Raw genomic sequence first — 23,172 nt, 5'->3', positions numbered from 1 at the left:
TTAAATAGAGCTTTGATTTATTTATTTGAGTAACATTTAGTTACATTATTAATAAGCCTTAAATGCATATGTTTTGAAAAGACATGCATTTGAGGTCTAATGTTCAAATGTTCATTGTCGCATCAGTGGCTGGCTCTAATAAAGGACTGGTTAACATGTGATCTATTGGTGCGTTGGATTTAGAGGTCCGACCAAATGTATGGGTGGAGTCAATGGTTTTGGTTATAGTTAATTCTAAACAAAATTAAATATTGTGAAATTAGTACATTAACGCCATATTGTTACACTTTTTCGTGAACGTTATCGTGAACGTTTTATATTCAAATTAACTAAATGCTATGATTTGTAAAACATGAATTCAGTTATCCTATCGTGAACTGGCAAACTGTTTCGCCAATAAAATGGCAATGTATTCTCTGAGTGGCAGGTCCTCGACCAATGCGAAGAGCGCTACTGTATTCGGCTGATAGGTAAGTTGTAGTTGGGGGAAGGGGTCGCTGAAGTTGACGACACCGCCATCTTGAAAAGTACCCTCAGATAATCTACGTTTTCGCGCCCGTCAGAATCAGTTTTAAACAATATATTTTTATAAACGTAGTCGCGCGTTGTGTCAATGTTTCTTTAGTGGTGGCGTCGGGCTAATGGTTGAATAAGCTACATGCCGGATACGTGTCGTATGCTGTTGTTTATCGGTAGGTACCCTGGCCAGTTGATGCACTTCTCGTTGAAAAGACAAGAACTGGCGACTAGCTAACAGTCTTCCATAGCCGGCTACGGCTAACTGTCTAGCAAGGAGCATACTTGGCCATCTTGCTTTTTTGCAGTATAAAGGTTACTTTGACAACATACATTGTAGCAACTCAGATCTTTATGAGCGAATATGACCAACCCCGTTTGACACATTGTAGTCATACTAATGAAAAGGCTTTGTTTCTGTGGTCCACCGTTTATTTCCTTGAACCGTTCCCTGTACTATATGTTAGTTGCGTTAGCTAACAGGAGCTAGCTGTCAACGCAAACACCATCGCTATCATTATATCGCAGCCTTCTTCACGTGATTCCTGCAACTGTAACGTTATTGTGCTGAACAGTAATTAACTGTGTTCGTTGGTTTGACTAATTTTCATAGTCCGTTCGCGTATTATGACTCTGGCCACCGTTCCCAATGCTAATTGGAGACTGAAGTTAAAATGTAAGATCTGTGGCCAACCTTAGTGAATTATGTTTCAGGAGCACCCGGCTATGATCTTCATTCTGGCAATGAGCTTGGACTATCTCTGATGTAGAATGGCTTTACCATAGAGTGTAAACATTGGACGCAGTAGTGCCGCAGGTGGAACGTGTCTTCACACCATCTGGGACGCAACGATGTTCTCACATCAGGAGCAATAACGTTAGACGTATTAAACCTTACAGAATAAAATGTATGATAGTAGAATATATAAAAATCTGACGGTTAATTGAAGATATTAACATGTTATTAGCACAAAACAAGCAGACCGACAAGCATAACCCGAGGTTATAAATGAGGTTACGATTATGCTTCAATGAAGTTAACTACCTTCAGGCGTAGTGACTGTAGTTAACCTAACTATTTAATCTGTTGTTGTTGGCAGACAATCCAAATATATCATCCGGCTAAGAAATTAGAAGTTAAAATGGTCGGCAGTGTTAATAGGAACTTCTGATTTCCCACTCAATATATGGGCTTCGACCGAGACACAAATGGATATGAGCTGAATATACCTTTCCGAGTGCGATTCTCTGCCATTGTTTTGAAAAGGTGTGGAGAATCATTCTTAAAACTGATTGATAGGCGTGGGTTAAAGACTCAATAGAAACCATGTTAAACAATAGTTTGGGGAGAAAAGGCATTATCTTTGGTCTTAACATCTCTGGCTGTCTGATTTACTTTTTATTCAGAGCCAAGAGCCTTTAGACTTTAGGGATGCAAACAATCAAGACAGTTATCGGAAATGCAGTCATTAGTAGATGAAATCTTCTGGAGTTAAAGCATAGAGTGTGCAAACTACCAAGGTTAAACTTGACAGATGGAGTCTAAAGTAGATTGGAAAAAAAAACACTCAGTATCCCATGTACTTCACCAGAAACTTGGCCATTTTCAATAGGCTACCAGGGACATAATAGTGCTATCCACTAGTTTTTAAACATTTTGTAACATTCCTCCCATTGTGGTGTTTCCTTGTGTCTTCCATTTCCCTGTCTCTTTTTGCACTGTAAGTGTTCAGGAATAGCACTCCTGATTTAGTTGTATACTGCACAATGACAATAAAGGCTTTCGGTTCTATTCCATGTAATTTGCTTTTATGTAGAGACCCAATGAAAGCAGCACGGCACTATATCCAAATGTTTAGAATTGAACAAGGGTATTGCCGGCTGTAATTGTGATTTACTTCTGATGAGTATTATTGGTCTACTTCAATCCAGATTTAAGTCAATATATGTACGTAACGTTATAATGCATGCAGATAACATATGAGGATTACGTGTTCAACTTGGTCAGTATCTCAAGATGACACAATGCAAGGGTCTTCACATGCATGCAAATGTGTGAAGTGAACCCGTTTTTCTTCCAAAATAGGTTATCTATGGGATTTGTTTAGATCTCATGAGATTTTTTTTTTTAGAGGGGGGTCAGAATAGTATGTCATTCAGGGCACTTCTTGTCTGAATCTGGCAAAGTTGCTGTTTTCTGCGTTTCCACTGTGGCCTTAAGACACCAAAAGAATCTTCCTGGGGTTTATACTCTTTCTGTATGTGTACTGTTCTCTCAGGTGTTTGCTGTTGATGTTTTGAGGAGCTGCTGGGTGCCACTGCTGCTGTATGTGTGCTGCTGTGTCTGTCTGTCGCCACCTTCTGCCCAGCAAGCCAGCCTGTAATGGGCCACAACTCCCAAAGAGTAGAACACGCCTCCTCATTTTAACCCCAGTTCCAGTCTCTGGAGTCCACACACAAGCAGGTGGGCATGGAAAAGCTAATGGTTACCAGGAATACAAAAACCTTCGATCTCCGATTTTATTCAGTTATTTTCTGCTGCCATCTAAAGGTTGAAATCCAATAACCACAGTTTATACCAAAAAAATGATAACGCAGAGCTCTGGTATGGGTACCAAATGCTTTCATATAAAAAGAAGGTATGATTTCACGAACAAGGATTTGGACATGAAAAACATTTATAACATTTCCAAACATGTCTCGTTTGCTTTTAATGAATACTGAATTGAGTCATCACCATAACCACATGAATAATTATCTACCTCCATTCAAGTGTGAACTCTCCAGATCTGTCAACTGGGACCACTATTATACTACTATAGGTTTAGGATAACATATAAATGATGTTGTATAAAAGTAATTCATGAAAAAGATGATGCAATCACACTTCCCCACCTCGGGATAGGATGCCTATTCTGATTGTACTCAAGTCCTCCTTGGATTGTATAGTGTTGTAACTTGGAATTGTATGGTGTGCGACTTCCTGCATTTAGAGTCATGTTTTGGAAGTTTGACCTCCACACCACGTCTCACATCGACACGCTGTTGGAGAAGGAAGATGTGACGTTGACTGAAGTGATGGACGAGGAAGATGTCCTCCAGGAGTGCAAGGCTCAGAACCACAAGCTCGTAGACTTCCTGCTGAGGCCTCAGTGCATGGACGACCTGGTCACCTTCATCACACAGGAACCCAATGCTGATGTAGAGGAGAAGGTCAAATACAAGTAAGGCTGCATTCAAGCATTGTATTCCATATTTTAGTTATTTTGTGGCTTGATTCATTTAACTAGTATTTCATTGATAAAAAAATTTGCTAATCATTTCAGGCAAATATGTAAGCGTGATTTATTTGAGTGTGCATCAAAAGAGGTCAAGCATTGAACTTTTGAGTTAATTCTCTAGGTACCCCAACATATCGTGTGAGCTGCTGACATCAGACGTGGGTCAGATCAATGACCGACTGGGAGAAGATGACAACCTACTGATGAAACTCTACGGCTTTCTCCAAAACGAGCCACCCCTGAATCCCCTCCTGGCCAGCTTCTTCTCCAAAGTCCTCTCCATTCTCATTGGGCGAAAGCCAGAACAGGTACAACAAGCCCAGTTAGCGGCCCTAGCATGTGGCTGTCACGGTGATTGTGCGCATGTTTACTTGGCCACCACAAGGCCCTGGTTCATGAGACTGATTTAAGCAATATTACACAAGAGGATGTGCACTTCAGTGATGCTCACAGAACTCGTCGCAATAATGACGGTGAAGCACACCCTCAAGTGCAATATTGCGATTATGCCACAGTTGCATACTAAATAAAATTTAATCACATTTGTAGTCATATTGTGGGGCAATTCTCTGGGCAAAAGTTATAAATCCCAGATTTTATTTGGATGCAAGGATACCATATATATATTGTAGACAAACGGGGAATAACCTTATTGTTGTTCAATTCATGTGTGTTTGTGTGCATGCATTGTTTTTCAGATTGTAGAGTTTCTGCGGAAGCGGGAGGACTTTGTAGACTTGGTTATCAAACACATCGGGACGTCGGCGATCATGGACCTGCTGCTCAGGATGCTGACCTGCATCGAACCACAGCAGCTGAGACAGGACGTGCTTAATGTGCGTAGGCGGTTTATTATACAGGCCTTGTTTGTACCTAGTATGTTTTGCCAGTGCACAGTCCCAAGTGTAGTTCCTCTCATCACACTTTCTGAAACTGAATACCACAATGAATTGATTCAAAATGTGGCGCCAGCATTTCAAAAGCCATGGCTGATTGAGTTTGCAATGTCATTGTTTTCTTTCAGTGTTTTGTTATTTACGTATTTATTGGCCCATCCAACATTCATTTTTACTCCATCCTCTTTTGTTTGTCTCTCACTGCAGTGGCTGAATGAAGAGAAGGTAATCCAGAGGCTGGTGGACATGGTACAATCTAGTCAGGACGAGGACGTGAGTCATTTCATTATTTAAAACAATTGTATGACCTTGCGGCAAAGTTTTGATCACATGGCAATATTATTAAATAAATGGAAGCAGCAGGCAAAACATTGTTTGGTTTAGTATATCCTGCATTGATTGAACTATGTCTGAATTGGTACGTTCATATTGTTATATATTTACCTTTATGTATGTATTTCATACGGCCCATCTTGGCCTTAATAGAGACATTCCAACGCCTCCCAGTCTCTGTGTGAGATCATCAGACTGAGCAGAGATCAGATGTTCCAGGTTCAGGGAAGCTCTGATCCAGACCCCCTGCTGGCCACACTGGAGAAGTACGCTCTTGATTATATAAAAATAATTGCTTTTTTGCATGTATTTTTTTATAGAAATATAATTTGTGTGAAATAAAGTAACTTCCATCTGCTATTCTGGATATCTGCTCCCCCACAACAATGTGCAGTGTCTTAACAAGAGGCAGCTTTTTATGATCTGGTTGTGTATAGTCTACACTGGGAGTCATGTAATTGCACCCACCTGCATTTTTGAATCCACACATTTCATTTGCAGCATTATTGTTGCCAGGATTGTAGTGAAAGCAAATGGGAAGTGAATGGAAGAGGCTTTGTGACAACTAGTACAGACTAGTAAAAAGGACAGAAGCAATAACTAGGTTAATTTGTTTGTGTGCAATGCTTTATTAACATGCATTGCCAAATAGTTGTGATGGGGAGAAATGTATTACTTGCAGTTTGGTTGTCTGTGGTTCTCCTATTATCAAGTCATTTCTTCCAGCTCGATTTTGAGTGTTTTTTTTTTTAACCCTTTGTTTGCATTTCTACTCATCAGGCAGGAGACTGTGGAGCAACTGTTGGCCAACATCTTTGACAAGGAGAAGAATGAATCCGCTATCGTCAGCGTTATTCAGATCCTCCTCACGCTGTTTGAGACGAGGAGACCAGCGTAAGTCTGAATAACAAGGATGATGATTGTCTAGGTTTGTAGTCTATGCAAGGGATAATGCCCGACGAGGTGTCCACGCCTCCGCAAAGTCATTAATTCCTGATAATGGACACCTCGAAGGGCATTATCCCGCTTATACCACGGTCACTTGCCAAAGAAAATAAATTGAGACTATTCATTTATATTTTCATGCATTTTACAATCCAAATATAAAGTTTTTCACAAGCAATAACAAGCTTTGTTTCCCTGGTAACGCCTGAGGGTTTGACTAATTCCTGGAACAACCATTACCCTCCCGTAAGGTTCTTAGGCAACGGTTCGTTGTTCACTACTCCAGTAATTAGAACGGACCTTAGCTACGACTTGGTAACGGGAGGTATTCTAGTCCGTCAAAATAAATACACTCACTCTGTGTATAGATGAGACTGCAGGGCAGTCTGACAGCCTGCATGAAAAAAGAAGAAGCATAAATGGTCCACCTGTAAAAGGGTTGGTATTAAAAATAATAAGGAATGCGGTCATAGTGGAAGGTTGACAGCTCTGGATGTGTTGTGTACAATGTGATTTAGGAGGTTGTGTTTCTATGTAATAAGTTTTTAGTCGAATATGATAAATGATGTTTGGTTTCTACGTTGCAGGTTTGAGGGTCACATGGATTGTCCTCCAGGAATGTCACACCCTCTGTTCTCAGTCAACCACAGCATCCTGGAAGCTGTCAGGCCCAGACTCAAGGACTTTCACCAGCTTTTACTTGAACCTCCCAAGGTACCCACGATCTCTATTCAATGCTTGGCAAACAGATGTGGCTTGGCTAGGGATACTGAATAGATTTAGAGCCAAGCATATGCTATATACAGCTGGACTTCCAAAGGATTTGTCATGTACATTTGGTTAGCAGCCATTCACACTCCATGGCCAGGAATTCCCTTTGGCATATATCCAGAATGGAATAGTAATAGATGTACAAGTAATAAAAAAAAGTTCACGCATAGTGTTACTTTCCATCGTTGATTTGGTTGTTCGTTTTGCACTGGATGTTTTTATATTATATGAAATGGACTTGTAACTGATGTGTGATGCTGAGTAAAGAATCCTAATTGTATGGAATAAAAACCTTAACAGCACTGTACTAACTTACACTTGTACTAACCCTAACCCTACATTTTCTTTTAACCCCAACAGAAGAACCTGATGAAGACAACGTGGGGGGTGTTGGACCCCCCAGTTGGCAACACAAGGCTGAACGTGGTCCGATTGGTGGCCAGCCTTCTGCAGAGCAACACGCACACCATCAACACAGAACTCATCAACCTCAACACGTTGGGGGTCATATTAGTAAGTATCCATGTTAGTGGAACCCACATTGGACACACTGACGGTGCTTTATTTGCCCCAGATCAGGTAGATGGGTAGGTTTACAAGAAATGTCGGCCCGCAACATAAATATCTATAGCAGTAACTGTTATGTCGTAGTAATGAAAATGGATAAATTTTTAATACTGTTTGTTTTTCTTTCCAGGACATGTATTTCAAGTACATCTGGAACAACTTCCTCCATATCCAGGTGGAGATCTGTACAGCCATGATCCTGGCCATGCCCCCTGCCCCCACCCTCAGCCCAAATGGACAGACGGATGCAGAACAGGACTATGCCAGGGAAAGCATCCTCATCAAACATGTACGTCTCTGACTTGTAGCTGGGCCGAATCTGTATTTCAATCTCATAATAGTTTATGCCCCTCAAGGAGTCTAAATGCCCCTTTGAGGTAGCCTGGGTAGCCCCGCCCATACTTTTGGCGAATTGAGTTTGCCCTGCACAACAGTGTCTGGAGAAGAACATTTCTTTCTGCTTCTGATATGTTTTTGCGGGGAAAAATCAACTAGCTGGCTTTTCCCCTTGGCGCGCTACTGGCTGGTTTAACACAATGACGACAGGGAAGCGACGGCAAGAAGCCAATCGCGTACAGGCAGTTGACCTAGGCCCGTTGATACCGCTTCTTCTCCTCTTTGTGTCCTGTTTTCATAGTAGCTGATAATATATGTTGATGATGATGATACATATTTAAGAGAAGACCTATTTTTGGGAGATTATGGCACCTACAACTATTTGAAGTTTACAACCTTTCATGGCTTTGCAAATGATAAATAACGACCAGTCAACCATGTACACGTGGTTTCCCAATATTATAATACAAAAATGTTATCTAAAAGATGGAATGCTACCGTCAATGTGTACATTTGTTTATCAAGTTTTATTTTGTTTGAATGAAATCTGATAATATGAACCAGTTGAGACCAGTGGGGAGATCCACACAAGAATTTCCATCCAATAACTTTTCTCTTGACTCAACTTTGTTTTCTCTCTAACAGCTGTTTGAAAAATGCCAGTTTATACAGAGAATTCTGGATGCATGGACCTCCAACGAAAAGGAACAGTGAGTATATAGATATATCTGTGATAATGGTGAATGGATTTTCAAATAATTTATTTCTATATTTAGTAATTCGCATCAGCAATCATTGAAAAGGTAAATTGCCAACAAACCTGGCTGAGTTTCTTCAAATGGCATCTTTGATCACAAAGCAAGTGTGTATATACTTTATTTTGTGTTCTGAATTTGATTAAAGTTATTATCACCTTCTCTGACTCTAAATCAGGGTTATCCATTTTTTAAATCTGAGAGATTCAATATGGCCTCCCCAAATGGAGGAACACAGCTGGCCTCAACGCCAGCCTGTCACTGGCTGGCCTGTTGATGTATTTGGTTCCACTTAAGAACTGAACGTACATTTAGTTCTTTGTGATAATTTAATAATTGTCAAACGTAATGGTAGAAACTTTAATCTTTTGCATTTTGGAACAAATAAGTTATCTTCACTTACATGTGTCTCCGTCTTCTATTGCAGAGCGGAAGGGGGCCGGCGGCGAGGCTACATGGGTCACCTGACCAGAATATCTAACTCTATAGTTCATAACTGTGACAAAGGCCCAAACGGACCGCAGATTCAACATATTATCTCTGGTATGGACCTTCTTTCCTCTCCACTTATTTATCTTTATTCAGCTTTTCTCCCAACGAACATCCAATTCATTGTTTGGGCTAGAGATGCGTCACTGATGCCAGATACCTTTGATGTAGATACTGAAACCAGGTTCTAAACAAGAACCTGTTTTAGCCGGGTTTCCGACTCATCACGATTCAACCTCTTTGTTTTGCATGCTGCGTGTGTTCCCCCGCAGAGCTCCCAGGGGAAGACAGAGATAGATGGGAGTCCTTCATCTCTGGCCAGCTGTCAGACACAAACAAGAGGAACACTGTTGACCTGGTAAGATGTGCAGTTTTGGCCAGTGAACTGATGTATGCCACAAACATCTACGCATTGATTAAGAAAATGTATGGTCTGTGCTTCCAAATTACTTGGAAGTTGTAATGTATTCACTTTTGCAATCTGATCTTCTTTTTGTTTTTGAGGTTCAGTTGAATGTGGATGTTATATTTCCATGTCTATGGAAAATATATGCTTATTGAGTACTCTATTCCCTGACAATGAACACTGGGCCTAAAAAAATTTTTTTGTTTGGTTCCGGTTTCCGACCGACCCTGTCAATTTATGTGCGACCCAAATTATTTTATGAGCTTTATAAAAAAGATTTAAAAAAAACTATGCAAACTATAATTACGTTTTGGTACAGCACCTCTTCATTCTGTACAAGGATGAGTGAATTTTCTCGTTTTTAAATTAAAACAACCTACCTATCATTCGCAGCCGCTGGAAATGATCAAATAAAAAAATTAAATAATTCCCTACCTACCCATGACCTCAACTGACAACCAACAGGAACCAAACTTTATTTTTTTTTAGGCCCTAGGGTAGAATGTATGTACCTGAGAAAGTAGTGACTAAAGCTATTATTTGTTATGCAGGTGAACATGCACCACATCCACTCGTCCAGTGATGATGAGGTGGACTTTAAAGACACTAGCTTTCACCAGGACTCTTCTCTACAACAAGTAAGATGCACATATGCAAGCGTGCACACCAATATATATATATATATATGTATATGTGTGTGCGTGTGTGTGTATGTATATGCGTACATGCATGCAGACATACATACATGCATACAGCAATCCTTTAATGGACTTCCTAATATATATTTTTGTGTATGCCTTTTATCATGCACCTACCACCTATTATTCCAGCAAATGTGCTCCTACATTTTATATTGTTAATCTAAACTTGTAGTGTAGCTGGTTTGGTTCAAGCATGAAGGCTAATGTGTCCATTTTAAAAGCTCAAATTGATTCCATGTATTCACACTTAACCTGTGATATGTACTAAAGATTAAATTAAATCTGAGCAATTTTTCTAACTAAGACGTTGGAGCATTTTGGCACCTTACTATTGCATGCCTGTTATGTTGTGCTATTCTAACCCTATGGAACTAGCTCTCTGTATTTAATACATATTCAAGCATACCTTTGTTATCTCCTGCATTACATATTCAGTTCCAGCTTTGTGTAGTGCTAAGACTATATCATTACCGTTGGTCCTGGGCTTTGCCAGGCCTTTTCTGATTATCAGATGCAACAAATGACGTCCAATTTTATTGAGCAGTTCGGCTTCAATGACGAAGAGTTTGCTGACCAGGACGATGTTGTGGAGTGAGTACTTATCCTGCATGGCTAGACTGTGCCTCTGATTGTTGCTGTCACAAGAAAAGGGACGGTACACTGAAATTGGGTCTTCACAGTGGTTAATTGTTCCAGATTTTGATTGTGTGTGTGTATATAGGGCTTGTACATCGTGACGTCACTGTTGGTAGCACAGCAGCATAGGAATGTTGGATATTAAGTTAGTAGTAATGTTTTTTTGATTACTGGAAAGCATTTGTCATTACGTTTTGAACTTGCAAAGCCGTTTCTCATTCGAGAAGTGGTAAAACAAAGTTTACATGAGCATGGGTGATTTAGAATTGCACAGTCCAACAAAAAATCATTGCATTCTGATGTACAAGTCCTGTAGATAGTTTGAGGAGTATTGCTCTTTACGTCAATCGATATCGCTTGACTTCAAATACCTTTTGTGACCTAAAAAATTGTCTTCATAGATCTGTAATATTACTTTAAATTTTGTGGCATAGTCTCTGGTCACACAAAATATCCTGGAAGATTAAAATATCCAGGTAAATCACAGTTCATGTGTGATTGATTGAGTATGCCGTCCCTTTTCTTTATTTCCAAAAACCTAGCTAATGGTTATGGGTAAAGTCTGCGGTCTTTGTTGTGGGTGCTAATGAGAGACTAGTAACTGTCTATAAATGTATCTGGGATTCCTTATGTTGAATTAGGTGTAGTCTCTTTGAGCCCGTTTCTTTACTGTCTTTAGACCTGAAGTATAGAAGCTTCTTTTACCAGCTTTCATGACAATCTTTGACTTGTAAAACGTTTTATATTCAAAGCTGTGTCACAGTTCTCTGAACTGATGAACAGATTTGAAGTTTAGCTTTGTCAGTGTTGTCTGGATTGACCACGTAAATTTACTTCAGAGTTTTAAAATTGACCAAGATAAGACACATTTGTCTCGTTGGAAAGTTGTCATGAATGCACAATGACGGGATGCAGATGCAGGTGGCTCACATCATTTACAGGGTGGGGTGGGGGGGTGCGGGCAAGGGGCTTGTTCCCTATCCCCTATTCCAGCAAATCCAACCTCCTTATAGTTGAACATAGGTGAATGACCTTGCTGCCCATGGCCACGCACCCTGATAACAACTCTCATTACACAAACCATTTCCATCTTTTAATCTGGCCATTAACTGAACTGACTATTATGAGCTGTCACTCACAACATCTCCTCATGAGAAGGGATGATCTCCTACCAGGTTAACAGCGTGCAAGTTGCTGCTTCTTTTAAGAGGACGCTAATCCGCTTAACTAATTTGCTATTACCCAAATAACCATTTGATTTGCACCTATTTTAAATAAAGTATTAATTTTCACCTTTTTAGTGCAGTTTGTCTCTGTCCAGTGTTTCCCCCAGATAATGTCTTGGTCAAGGTGGTCAAGGAGCAGGGGGGGGACTACCAATATACACTACCATATTGGTAGTCCCAATGTATATTAAATTGACTACCAATTTAATATACATTGGTAGTCAAGGCGGGGCCCTATTATTGTTGTTGTTGTTATGGCGGCCGCCTTAACTACACAGTACTGGGGGAAACACTGCTGTCTGTGTGTGACCACTTGCCAATCATAACAGAGGAGCTGGATTTGTTTGAATTCCCCCTTTTTTTAATGGGATAGACACCCTTACTAATGTCGTAATGGTATCTATGCTGTGAAGGTTACAAAAATGTTGCTTAGTATGGCAAATGTAATGTCTTACAACAGGGTACATTATAATTTATAGTAGTAGCAGACATGTGAAAAAGATATGTGTGAATTTATGTTGCACTTTAGAGTTAAGATAAATGTAGCCCTGAGGTTCCTCAAATAGTAGACATTTAATACTGGAGTTGGAATGTTGTCATGTGTGTTTATGCCTAACGTTTCTAACTAAACTAAACTCTGTTCTCTTTAACATTGCAGTATTCCCTTTGATAGAATATCAGACATCAGTTTTTCACTGAATACAAATGAAAGTGTAAGTATCGATATTACGGATCATTACCTGTAGGGGAAAGTAAATGGCATTGACTGAATATAAAAAAATGTGTTTATGTTCAATTATCACTGCTTTGCTCTATAATTAGGGTAATTTGCCTTTTCAACTCTTATGGAGGGGGGAAAGCATCTTATTTATAAATTAATAATTATACATCAAGGTCAAATAGTTGTCTGGGATTATGGACTATGGCCTTGACTCGGAGTAAGCTACCAGTTTGGCTGTGTGATAGGGTTTCCCACCCATCAACCCTTGCTATGGATGTTAGACTGCAGAAATGTTTTTACAAAGCGACCATTATCGGCTTCTTCCTACTGGCCCGTTGTCGAGCCATACTCAAGATGGGAACCGGAGGAAAATTAATTTCACAAACTGTCTGAGTTTGGTGTGATCTTTAACGGTGTGACCACTTGTTTGTTGTTCCTAGGCCAACATAGCATTGTTTGAGGCACGCTGCAAGGAGAAGATCCAGCAGTTTGAAGAGGCTGGCTCTGACGAAGAAGACATCTGGGATGAAAAAGATGTCTCTTTCGCTCCAGAGGCACAGAGACGCCCCAGGTCTTCCACTCATCTTATTTACTCTTAATGGCTGCTCATGGAAATTATGAATGAACTCTGCAAATGACTAGCCCAAGCCCTTATGCGTTGACACACAATGATCTCTCAACACGGCATCGGCTGCTAGGTTGGGTTTAGGGATTTCGAGACATGGGTACTGTTGCCCAGAGGTCGATGAATACTGTTGAGTTCATGTTTAAAATGATACAAATCATGTGCCAATATTGGAAGCGCATCGTCGGTTGTGAAGACTAACCTGCAGTTTGCTAAAGGGGGAAACATTTTCAATAAAATATAAATTAATTAATGCTGATCACGTTAAACATGCAGATTTTAGGATGAATGGGCTGAAGCATAAGTTAAGGAAATGTTATTCACTGCCAGTAAATGTATGATCCACATATTGTGTCCTCTCAATTCACCAATGTCATCTGAAGTATGAAAACAACGGATTTGATGTACAATGTAATAAACCCTTTTAAGTTTAGTGAACCCTGAAGAATTAAGTAAAAAGGGCTGGCCCTCTGACACCCCTTTGTATGCGTCTGTTAAACAGGAGTTCTGGCAGCACAGACAGTGAAGAGAGCACAGACTCTGAGGAGGAAGATGTTAAGAGGGATCCTTTTGAAGTCCCCGGCCTCAGTACTGATGACAGAATGGATGTGGATACAGGTACATGATACTCATTGCTTACTCATGACATAAACTATATCAATGCGGGGGGAGTATTGTACCTCACTTATTTTTAATTGGTTTGTCTTGCCACATAACAAATTAATGAAAGAATCGTAATTGATGTGACTTCGTTTTCCTTATTGTTCGCAATGCTTCATATAGTAGGTCTAAATAATATAATATAGACGTTTTATGTGTCACTTAAACAAAAATGTAGCATGAATCATAGCATTGCTAATTTCCTTTATTTTCTGGCCAAAAAATGCAACCTTTTTGGGCCAACACCAGTTTCTGTTTTGAACAATGCTGCCACCTTAAGTCTGTTCCTGCGAAAAAGTTGGACCAGTTACGTTGTCTTTCCGACTCAGACCAATTTAATACGTGGCACTGGACCAGCATTGCAATTTATTTTATGTATATGGTAGTTTGTGTGTATCGTTTCCAAGAGTTGAGTCTACGTTTTTCAGGACCTGTGTGGACAGCCAACTTTGAAGACATCCCCATGGACACTGGCAACTCCACTGCACCCGCCCCGAGCCCCAACAGCACCCCTGCACCTCCCCCCCCCTCCTCCTCCGTACCAGTGGTCCCCGGTGCAGCCTGGAGCAGCCCCCCTGCCCCCTCCAACTCAGAGACGAGCTGGGCCGACTTCTCCAACTTCCCCCATCTCAGGTGGGCAACTGATTACTACTCTGGTTCATAATTACTGTAATAATTAGGGCTGTCGATGTTAGCGATCGCATCAACACATTTAAGGTAAATTCATTTAAATTTCATTGAAGTAATGCTTTCCTACGTGATGCCGCGGAATTGAATTGCTGCGGGCACAACATAAATGACCTAATGCTCCACTTTTTGATAAACTTTATTTAATTTGGGAGTTGCATTATCTATTTCAATAAGTAATGCCAGTTTTCCACCTTTTTGTGTTTACTTTTTTATACTTTAAAGCAGTGGTTTTCAAACTGTAGGGCGCGCCCCCCACGGGGGGCGCCAGAGTTCTTCAGGGGGGGCGCGACGTGAGAAAAAAATAAACCCGAAAAAACCCCTGAAAGACGATGATTCAAATCATCAGTCGTACTTCAACTGTAGAAGTAACATAACTAAATCAATTTTCAACCGTTTATCTTCGTGCAAACCATTTAACAAATCTACACACTTGTATCTTCAATAATATCTGAACAGAATTTCGATATCATTTAAAATGTCTTCAGAATCACAGTTTTAGTTTCATACCGCTTCGTTTTCAGCCGTTTTCATTGACGACGTCAGCCCATTCTGATACACCTACTTCTAGACATCGTAACTCATTCCTTTTTCAACCGTTTATCATCGTTCAAACCATTAAACAAATCTACACACTTGTATCTTCAATACTATCTAAACGGAATTTTGATAGCATTTATACTTTTTTCAGAATCAGTTTTAGTTTCAAACCGGCGTCGTTTTCAGTTGCTTATAATAATTTAGGTCACCATAGCAACGCCGGTAAACAAACCCCGCCGAATAGTCGAATCTCTGGACTGAAAAGGCAGATCTGATTAGACTCAGAAAATTCAGAGTCGGGGACCCTGAATGAATCTGTAAACTGGCAGTTTACACAGATTAAGATGTTCAAGTGTATTTAAAAAAGGTTAAGCTAAAACATGCTTAGATAAAGTTGTTAAATTGTGTTGTTTAAAAACGCAAAAAGATGCGGTAATGTTTCAGAAATATGTTTAAAAAATATGTTACATTTGTTTCAAATGTTTCAAAAATATGTTCCAAATGTTTTAAAATTATGTTCGGAGATGTTTGAAATGTGTAAAATAATTAAAATGGCTTTCAAAACACAGGTATTTAGAAAAAAAAATTGGGGGGGCGGGGGCTCAGCTGAATTTTTTTCTCTGAGGTGGGGCTCACTCTCTCACACTTTGAAAACCCCTGCTTTAAACAATAACATTGTTGAAGGATTAATCAAAATAACAAGCGTAAGCAGCCCTAGTAATCACCACTGTCACGGCTTCTCGCAATTAGTAACTCAATTATGTAACTAATTGGTATGTTTTTCTATTCAAAGTCCTAAAGACCCTCTAAGATGCAACTCTCCTGTAGCCATGGAAACCAGCGTGGAGACAATGGACCCGCTGGGAGTCAACGCACCCATGCAACCCGAAGGTGAACCATCATCCGAACACTCCCTTCAAATCACAGGGCCAGCAGCAAACACACCTCATTTCAATGCCAATTCCCCACTTCAAGGCATTGACATACATTTAATAGTAAACGCTATCACCTGTTGTACCAGAAAGGTCAATGTCCTTAGTGTAACATTACTTTTTGAATCTTGAGTAATACAAACATTTGAAGGGTGATTGAAACCTCTTCTCTGCCGTTCCTACATGTGGATCATCAGTTGTGTCCATGTGAACCTGTGGGTCTTCTTCTCCCAGCAGAGTGTGACGGGTGGTCCCCGGCCGACAAGAGCCCGCTGTCGTCCCCCGCCCAGAGGCTCAGCAGCCCCGAGGCAGAGGAGGAGGCGGCCAGCGAGCAGCGCAGCGTGACCGAGACGGTGATCAACGGCTCCATGAAGGAAACGCTCAGCCTCACGGTGGACGCAAAGACTGAGACGGCAGTCTTCAAGAGGTTAGAGCAGCGGCCTCATGGGCACCGATTGGCCTTTTATGGTGTTAGAATGGCACTCACTAGGGCTGTAACGATACGCGTATCAAACCGAAAATCGCGATACTCAAAGCCACGAACCTGTCTCACGGTGTGAGAAGGCAGAAGCGCGATATGCCCTTTCTAACTCTTCGGTCAAATTGTCCGATTGAAATTTGCTAATAATTTGTCTAAATAATAGTCTGCTGACAGCGCCCCCTCCTATCGATGCCGTAAATATGTGACGAGATGCCCTCTCTGTGATCACAGCTCTCCGTGGCTACGGAGGATTGCATTTCTCCACAGCCGTCGAAGTCCTCATATGCGATATGAACGACATTTATCCAGAGTGGGCCAAGCGCGAAAAAAATTGCCTGTGTGATCCTGTCTCTATTGTTTTGTGTGATTTGACTGGCAGTTTGTCTGCTTATAGGTCGGAATGAAGCGGCCACCGATTATTGACAGGATGGGTACTTTATTCTACCGGACTCGTTCGCTTCTTCACTAGACACACGCGCTACCGCTCGCTCTCCTCGCTCGTCCACTCACTCGCTGACGTCACTCACACACGCATACGCACACTGCCATTCTCCCGCACACACATATGCTACTCGTAACACTATGCCTCGTTATTGCGACGTTCATGTTTTTCCTCATCTATTGAAAGTTAGGCTATTAAACATGTTGCATTCTATAAGGCCTGATTATGTCATTATTTAAGCTACATAGCCTAATAAGAAGCGCTAATAAGGATATTTGAATAAACCAACCAAACAGTTAAAGGGGCCCTATTATGCCTACCAGCAAAAAGCATCCTCCAACTGCAATCTTTGGTTATTTCTTTATTAATTTAGCTATACTTTAATATTATTCTTTTGGTTCAAATCTGTTCAGTGTTCCAAATTATTTGTTATTAAATGTTACATTCAGATAATTGGTATTTAAGTGTTGTTTAAATAAAATGCTTTTTAAATTTAAAAGAATCGTGGGATGTATCGAACCGTGGGTCAAAAATCGTGATACAAACCGAATCGTGAATTTGTGTATCGTTACAGCCCTAGCACTCACACATGTGGAGTCATGCTTTAATATTCCAGATAACGTAAATCTGTGCTTTTCGATTAAGGGTGGTCTTGTTAGCTAGTATGAATGGCCAGAATATTATAAAATGTGTATTGGGCAATACACAAAATAGATTTTTTTTGTTCTCTGGATCTTTATTAACGGTGTGGGATGATTATCCATTAATCTAATACTTAATATACTTAATCATCAATTAATATAAATTTCTATACTGTAGCTTTATCTTTCTAGCAGTAAAGACAAATTGTTTTAAAGAAATCTTCTAAGGCTTGATCTGTCAGATTTGTAAGGGCAGATTCCTGGGTATCTCGTAAAGAAACGTGACCAGCCTTTCAGTGTTAATATGCCGATTAAGTGTATTTTGCCAATTTATCACAGTTGCATCTTGAGGATAAAGCTGCATTCGTTCTATGTCTTGTTCATTAATTAACCTTTATACTTGAAAATGGATAACATTATGCAAGTGAGATGCAATTCTAAAAGCTATTTAATTTGTTGTAAAACGATCTAAAGTGAATATTTTCTCATTACTCTTCTGCAATACATTGAACTTGTAGTGGCTTCAGTACATTTCAGCAGCAAATTGTTATTAAAACCTGCAGTTCAAATGCAGTCTGACTATCCAACAAGAGCCATTGGTCCTAATCGCCATACAATATTTCTGTGCCATCATTTCCAGTCCTGTTGGAATGCAGTTAGAGAGTGGTCAACGTGTTGATGGATTTTGCTTTGACTCCATGCACGAGGATTTCAGACAATATGCATATTTGTGACACACATGTCTGTCAGAGGGGCAGAGACAGTGACAAGTAGCAGATGCAGAGTTGAAAGGTGATGGAGGCGTGAAGCCGGACCTCTGGCAGCCTTTCTGTAGATGTATGATGCGTTTGGTGATGAAGGGGGAGACTGGCTCAACAGAATGGTATGCCAAGTCATTTGCCATAGAACCTGTGGCATGTGACTTCAACTGCAACTAAATCAAGCAATAAATCTGAAAATACAAAACCTGTGTTTCACCAAGAGGGGCTGTCCCTGCACTTAGATTTCTCCATTTGGACATTGTTCAGTTTGGTCTAAATATAGGTACAGCTGTTTGCAGAGGTGTATAAAGATATTCAATTAATAAGTACTAAACTTGACAATGCAAGTAGGAATCAGACTTTCCTCACACAACATTCATAGAACAAAGGATACCAAATCAAGATGCCAACATTTGGGGAGCTGCACATTTGAATCGGCTTCATGTGACTTGTCTGTTTTTGTCATTCCCATTGAGTGTCTTTAACCTGAATTCCAATTCAACAAAGATAACTCTATAAAACCATAACCCTCCGCATCCCCCCCCTCCCTCCCCTAGTGGCCGATGCCGTGTCCAAGTTATGTGTGAGCCATTAACAACTTCTGTCGTAAGACCTGGATGCTTGACTGTTGACTGACATTTACAAGCAGAGCTTCCTCTCCTCTTTTTCTTTCTATCCCTCTCTCTCTGTCTTGCTGTGCGTTGTGGGTGTGCTCTTCCTCAGGGTGTTGAAATCGTATCGGTATGTACAGCCACTCTGACCCCAACCTGCAGCTGTGGTGTCTTGTTGTAACATCTTCATCCAACTCTCCCCACTCCCCTTCGTTTTGATTTTCTGCTCATCTTTCCCTCCATACTGCATGTCTTTCTACCAGGTGTGTCTTTTTCACCTCGCATGGGATGTAAGAATCGTATTGGTCCCCTACAGGATCATATAGATAATCAGAAAGCATATACTACAGGAAAATATGAATGCTCAACCCATGTTTATGGGTTAAGCTTTTGTTAACCCATAAAGTTTTTGGTTGACCTTGAATACTGAAAGGTGCTCAGATTTTGAAAAAGTTGTAAAGTATTTCCAATGTTCATTTAAAGTAATATGAACTGGATTCATCTGGCTGAAATTGGGAATATCATTTGATAATGCTCCTGTTTCATCTTGTGCAGTTGCATGTTTTGTCCATTATGGCGAATGCTCTTCATCATTACAGTCAATTGAGTGAACACTTGTTTATTTAATCAAACACCCAGGGCTGAAGAGGCAAATATGACAGAAATGTCAAGTAAGGTCTGAATACCTATACATGAATTAAGTGTTTGTTCTGGCATCACTATAGCTTTTCTTGATTTCACAATTAAAGGCTTCAGTTCACGACTTACAATTCTCGCTCTGACCACCTGGTGGTTTTGGATCTCATCTTAAAATGGAGAAATGGTCAAATTCTACAAAATAACCCAACCCCCAGGGACGGCAGCATCGCTGGTGAAACACGGTTAATGCAGGCGTTGTTTCTTATTGGTTCGTTTTTTTTAAATTGGGCCAATAAACCATGAGATTAGCACGTGAAACAAACACTTTAGAGAGTTTAGTGAGGGTATTTTGGTGCTTTAACCAGTTTATAGTAGTGCTGGTTATAAAAAGCAAGACTGGATGGCTGGCACTGTGAAATGTTGGACCAATCAAAACATTATTCAAAAAGGGCAAACCCCAGACAACTCCACGTTTCTTTTATTTGCTGAACATTTGGATGTTTGCGCTGCACCTTCCTTGTTTCGTGGTCTAGCTTCCATCGTCAACGCCTCCATTGTTCACCTCTTGTTTTACACAAATCCACTATTCCATCCAGCATGCGTCTTCACTCACCATCTCGGTTTGCGTGTTCATTGGGTCTTTTTTGTACAAGTCCTACGTGTGTGTGTGCATCTGTGTGTGTGTGTGTGTGTGTGTGCTGAAGGGTTTCATGGTCACGGTAACCTCCATACAACCGTAGTAACATGTTGCCGACGCCCGTTACAGTGATGAAGAGAAAGCCGTTTGTTCGGAGGAGAAGTACACTGTAGCGGCGGATAGTGATCCAGAGAGGACCGGCCCCAACACCACGTCATCCCCCTGTCCCAAAACCAGGTGGGTCTCCACCAATAAACAGCCCAACAGGGTGGCTTCTGGCCAACACAACAGGGGCCACGTGTTGTTTCATTGGATGTTCACTTGGGGGCGCTACTGTTCACCCATTCTGAATGCAACCCGTTTCACTCTCCAGTCATGGCCGCCTGCCACGGTTGTCTCCTCTTTGATCGTGGTTTTGTTTTTCCCGCCATGTCTGATCCGTCAGCGGGGAGAGGAGTTGGGCCCCCGCTGAGGTCCCCAACGGCCCCTCGGAGACGGCAGCTGGAGAGGAGCCAAAGTAAGTCCTAGACTACGGACCGATTAACTCCTTGGAGAATAGTATAAAGAAATAAATAAAAGTTATGTACTGAGACGAAAGTACTTTCTTGCAGCATAGTATATTTGAAAGGAGACCAAAACCTAAAGTTCACGATCCATTTCCATTTTTTAGTATATAAAAAGGCTTATATTCTGCATATATTATATACAGTATATAATATGTATATAATGAAAAACTGATCATTGTTGCTATATTATCTCTATATAGAATTAGTGCGTAACTGATGTATCACAAATTGTGTGTTTCTGTTCCTCCCCACGTGGGTCTGAAGGCCGGACGTGAGCCCGGCGTCCACGGAGGTCGAGGTTAAGGGACCAGCGTGAGGACGCCCGTCCCCAGAGCAGCCATGTTTCTGCTCCCAGATCACACATCCAAGAGACATCACCAGGACCAGCAATACTTCCATAGGCTCAGCCCAGTGCGACACACCACACAAACACGCACACAGCACACACACACACACCCCCACCACACACACACACCACCCCACCCACCCACACACACACACCACACACCCCACCAACTACACGTACCACACACTCTGTTATAACATGAAGAACTGAGAAAAAGAAAAAAAGACAAACTCGAAAGGATTTTTCTTTTCATTTGTTTATATACTATTGTTGTTATGAGGTGATGATGTGCGACTGATCTCTTGCCACTCAAAAAAGTAATATGATGTTGCTATAGTAAAAGAAATGATTGTATGAATAAAAATATTTTATAAAAAAAGAAAAGAAATGGTATACAGTAATGGGAAGATAAATAACTAAGGAATGGAAATCTAGATGATTTTTAATATTCTCATGTACTGTCACCAAGCCCCGCATGAGCTGACGGATGAACCGACGTTGACAGGCTGCCACGGTCAGAAGCCAACCAGTTGCTGTCAGCAAAAGAGTCCTCTGAGATTACAATTGAAACAAACTTACAAAAAACTATTTACTTAAAGGTTTATTTTGCCACAGGTATTATTTGTAAATGTTTTTTTTTTCTTTTTTCTTGTATTCTATTGCATTAAGTCATACTTGACCAGCCATTTTGGTATAGTTTTTAACTTATTTTATTATGGAAGTTACATGATGGTAATGTTGTGATACTAATGAGGCATCCACAGGTTATCGTTTATGCATGTCACATTCACAGCAGAGTGTGGGGAACGTGGCCAGTGTCGAAGTGCAGCCTCTAGAATGGGAGTGGGCCCGGTAGCTGATGTTGCTCCCATCCCCTCACCGACTTGTACAGCACTCCAAATGACCCCCGCCCCTCGTGTGTCTGAAAACTCTACAATTCCAAATTGCTCCTGTTTCCATGTAGACTTGCTACACTTGGTCGATTTACGATGCAGGGTCCAGAAGCTCGACAATTTATGGTAAATGTGAATTCAGACCTTTCCGTATCCTTTTTTTTTTACTGTTGGCATCCCTTAGATACATTCAGCAGGTGTTAATAGAAGAAGAAATGTCCGCACTTAAGTTTTAAATGTAAAAAAAAAATTCAAGTTCCATGGAGTTGATCTATGGGATTGTGCCTTCGTATGGGCACTATGATTTAAGACTAGTTTATGGGGACAAGTGATTCAAAGAAAAATACAAGGCCACAACTTGTAACTAAAATAAATATCTTGTGAAATAAATCATTCTTTTACTTCTGCTGTTGTGCTTTTTTTTCTCTCAAGTTAATGTGTTCCTTAACGTCACTAAAGTGTTTATCTCCTGTAGATACCACCTTATCTAAAGGGGAGTCATTAGTGAACACCGTTGCATATGCTTGAGTCCGGCGTGAACCTTTTACAATTGGGATCCAGTGCATTTTTTTTTTTTCTCCAGTGAGCACTGGAGGGCAGCATTTACTTCTGCTGTGGTTCCTCCTGAGACACAAGAAGGGGTTTTGTACTTTTGTGAACACCGTTGCATATGCTTGAGTCCGGCGTGAACCTTTTACAATTGGGATCCAGTGCATTTTTTTTTTTTCTCCAGTGAGCACTGGAGGGCAGCATTTACTTCTGCTGTGGTTCCTCCTGAGACACAAGAAGGGGTTTTGTACTTTACTTTTTATGACGTCCTGGCCATGATTCATGCATCTTGAATCATGGTCGTATAGTTTATTTACCATTTCTTATTTGTTTACTTTTAATCTACATAATTAATTTCATCATTCGAGCTAAAATCCCATTCTTTTCTCCGATATGATTTTCTTAATTGTTCTATAAAGTATTTAGCATAAAAACATCGCATGGAATGATGCACAGTCACAACCACACCACTGCGAATGTAGCCCATACTAAACGGGTTGTAGAGGCCTCATAAGCATACTGGTAAAGAAGTGTCAAGAGATGGGTGAACAGACCTGAATACATCAATTATCAGCTAGTAGGC

At 40.6% G+C, this 23,172-nt stretch overlaps 1 protein-coding gene across 8 annotated transcripts; it reads left to right on the top strand.

Annotated features, from left to right (window-relative positions):
- The first annotated feature begins 483 nt into the window (after positions 1-483).
- ppp6r3 (protein phosphatase 6, regulatory subunit 3) lies at positions 484-22,446 on the top strand. 8 transcript variants are annotated; one of them, XM_060060758.1, is made up of 26 exons: positions 484-692; positions 2,796-2,980; positions 3,510-3,740; positions 3,919-4,105; positions 4,496-4,633; positions 4,901-4,966; positions 5,180-5,292; positions 5,807-5,920; positions 6,559-6,685; positions 7,103-7,255; positions 7,440-7,598; positions 8,291-8,355; positions 8,828-8,943; positions 9,162-9,247; positions 9,847-9,933; positions 10,541-10,587; positions 12,517-12,571; positions 13,020-13,150; positions 13,707-13,822; positions 14,293-14,497; positions 15,885-15,982; positions 16,261-16,450; positions 19,072-19,089; positions 20,365-20,472; positions 20,681-20,752; positions 21,066-22,446. In XM_060060758.1, exons 3-26 carry the CDS (start codon positions 3,514-3,516, stop codon positions 21,115-21,117), a joined length of 2,730 nt encoding a protein of 909 aa, XP_059916741.1. In that variant the 5' UTR covers positions 484-692; positions 2,796-2,980; positions 3,510-3,513; the 3' UTR covers positions 21,118-22,446. The 8 variants fall into 8 exon arrangements, with proteins under 8 accessions (XP_059916741.1, XP_059916740.1, XP_059916737.1 ...); XM_060060757.1 differs by having other exon boundaries at positions 16,258-16,450; XM_060060754.1 differs by having other exon boundaries at positions 10,508-10,587; positions 16,258-16,450.
- The last annotated feature ends 726 nt before the right edge of the window (positions 22,447-23,172 follow it).

The sequence above is a fragment of the Gadus macrocephalus genome, chromosome 9 (genome assembly GCF_031168955.1).
Source record: "Gadus macrocephalus chromosome 9, ASM3116895v1".
NCBI lineage: Eukaryota > Metazoa > Chordata > Actinopteri > Gadiformes > Gadidae > Gadus > Gadus macrocephalus.
Note: the sequence above shows the minus strand (reverse complement) of the source record. Positions and strands in the feature narration are given on the sequence as shown.